Source organism: Monoraphidium neglectum (genome assembly GCF_000611645.1).
Source record: "Monoraphidium neglectum strain SAG 48.87 unplaced genomic scaffold scaffold04262, whole genome shotgun sequence".
Taxonomy (NCBI): Eukaryota; Viridiplantae; Chlorophyta; class Chlorophyceae; order Sphaeropleales; family Selenastraceae; genus Monoraphidium; species Monoraphidium neglectum.
This window is the reverse complement of record NW_014009367.1, coordinates 3122-4785: the sequence shown is the minus strand read 5'-3', so window position 1 is coordinate 4785 and position 1664 is coordinate 3122. Positions and strand designations below refer to the sequence as shown.

The following is a 1664-nucleotide window of genomic DNA, read 5'->3' as shown; positions in this document are numbered from 1 at the left end:
CGCGGCGGCGGGCGTCATGTGGCACATGCCCCAGTGGTACCCCATGGCCCCGATGGCCGCCTTTGCCAACGCGCCCCTCCAGTATGCGAGCCAGCAGCACGCCAGCCAGGCCCCGCCCTCCCTCGAGCAGCAGGCGCTCGCGGCCGGCGTGGTGCCGCTGCTGCCGATGATACCGGGCATGTCAGCGCCGTTCCCGGCCATGCTCGCCCCCCAGCTCAGCGCCGGCGCAAGCCCGGAGCAGCAGGCCGCCGCGGCGGCGATGGCGGCGGCGGCAGCAGCAATGTATGCGACGCCGATGGCGGGGCTAGCGCTCATGCCGCCGGCGATGCTGCCACCAGCGCTGCTGCAGCCAGGAGCGGTGGGGGCCGCGCACGGCGGCGGCAGCAGCGGGGCCGCGGGCGGCGGGGGCGGCGGGGCCGGCGGCATGAGCCACCAGGAGCAGGTGGCGGTGACGGCGGCGACGGCGGCGGCGAACGCGGCGGCTGCGGCGGCGGCGATGATGGCGGGGTCGGCGTCACCCGAGGCGGTGGCGGGCGCGATGGAGGTGACGCAGCAAGTGGGTCGTGCTTTGCGGTCTCTAACATGCGCGTGGGCCCGTGTTCCCAGGGACTGTGGCAGCGTTGATTTGACGGCGCTTATTTCTCTTGTGGATCAGCCTTACACCAAACGACGACGCCGTGGTGCTTGCCCCTGCGCTCACCCGTCCCCTCGCCTTCCCGTCCCTGCTGTCCCTGATTCCCCTTCGCAGCTGCTGCAGCGCCAGCTGGAATACGTGCAGTCGCAAATGGATCGCATCCGCAGTAGCCAGGCGACCGCCGCGGCCGCAGCCGCGGCCGCCGCGGCAGGCGCGAGCGGCGGCACGGGGGAGGCCGCGGCCGCGGCTCCGGCGCCTGCGCCAGCCGCCGCGGCTTCTGGGAGCGCTGAGGGGACGGCCCCGGCGCCTGCGCCAGCCGCCGCGGCTTCTGGGAGCGCTGAGGGGACGGCCGCGCGCGAGGTGGCTGCCGCGCAAGAGCCGCAGCGAGGGCAGGAGCAGCAGCAGCAGCAGCAGCAGGAGCTGCAGGCTCAGCCGCCCCAAGGGGAACCTGAGCCGCAGCTGCTGGACGGCGGGGCCCCAGATAGTGACACGCAGGCCGCGGAGCTGAGGCGGCGGCGGCTGGCGCGCTTCGGGTCTGGCGGCGACCCCACAGCAAACCTGTGATGCTGCCGGCGCACGCGCTGGCGCGCGCGTGGCCGCACCGCAACGTGCAGGCCAAGTTGTTCAAGGACTCTCCCACCTGCCGCCGCAAGAGATCTGGCTCTGCTGCGTTGAGTCGCCGTTTGGATGCTGCCAATACTGGCGGAAGGCTTGTGTTACCCACGGCTTTGCGGGTACGGTAGTAGCTCGGGTGGCCCCAACAGAAGTGTCGCCAGCAGGCGCGCCAGCAGACGCGCTCCGCTCTACCGGTAGCTCCCATCAAAACACCGAAATTCAGCACGAAGTCCTTGCGGAATTGCGTGTGAAATCATGCGCCATCACATATGTAGTGTAATATAATCAGGGCTCGACCAAACAAGCGCCGCGCCCAAACCAGTTGCGAGGATGGGGAATGCGGCCTCCGCCTCTGCCACGGGGCCTGAGGCCAGCGAAGATAACAGCAAGCCAAAATCTTGGGCCGTGCAGGTGT

At 70.7% G+C, this 1664-nt stretch overlaps 1 protein-coding gene across 1 annotated transcript; it reads left to right on the top strand.

Moving 5' to 3' along the window:
• Window positions 1–52: 52 nt before the first annotated feature.
• Window positions 53–1198, top strand: MNEG_14112 (hypothetical protein; the record flags this gene model as incomplete). Its single annotated transcript, XM_014037417.1, has 2 exons — window positions 53–556; window positions 749–1198. The coding sequence occupies 2 exons, from the start codon at window positions 53–55 to the stop codon at window positions 1196–1198; spliced, it is 954 nt and encodes a 317-aa protein (XP_013892871.1).
• Window positions 1199–1664: the final 466 nt, after the last annotated feature.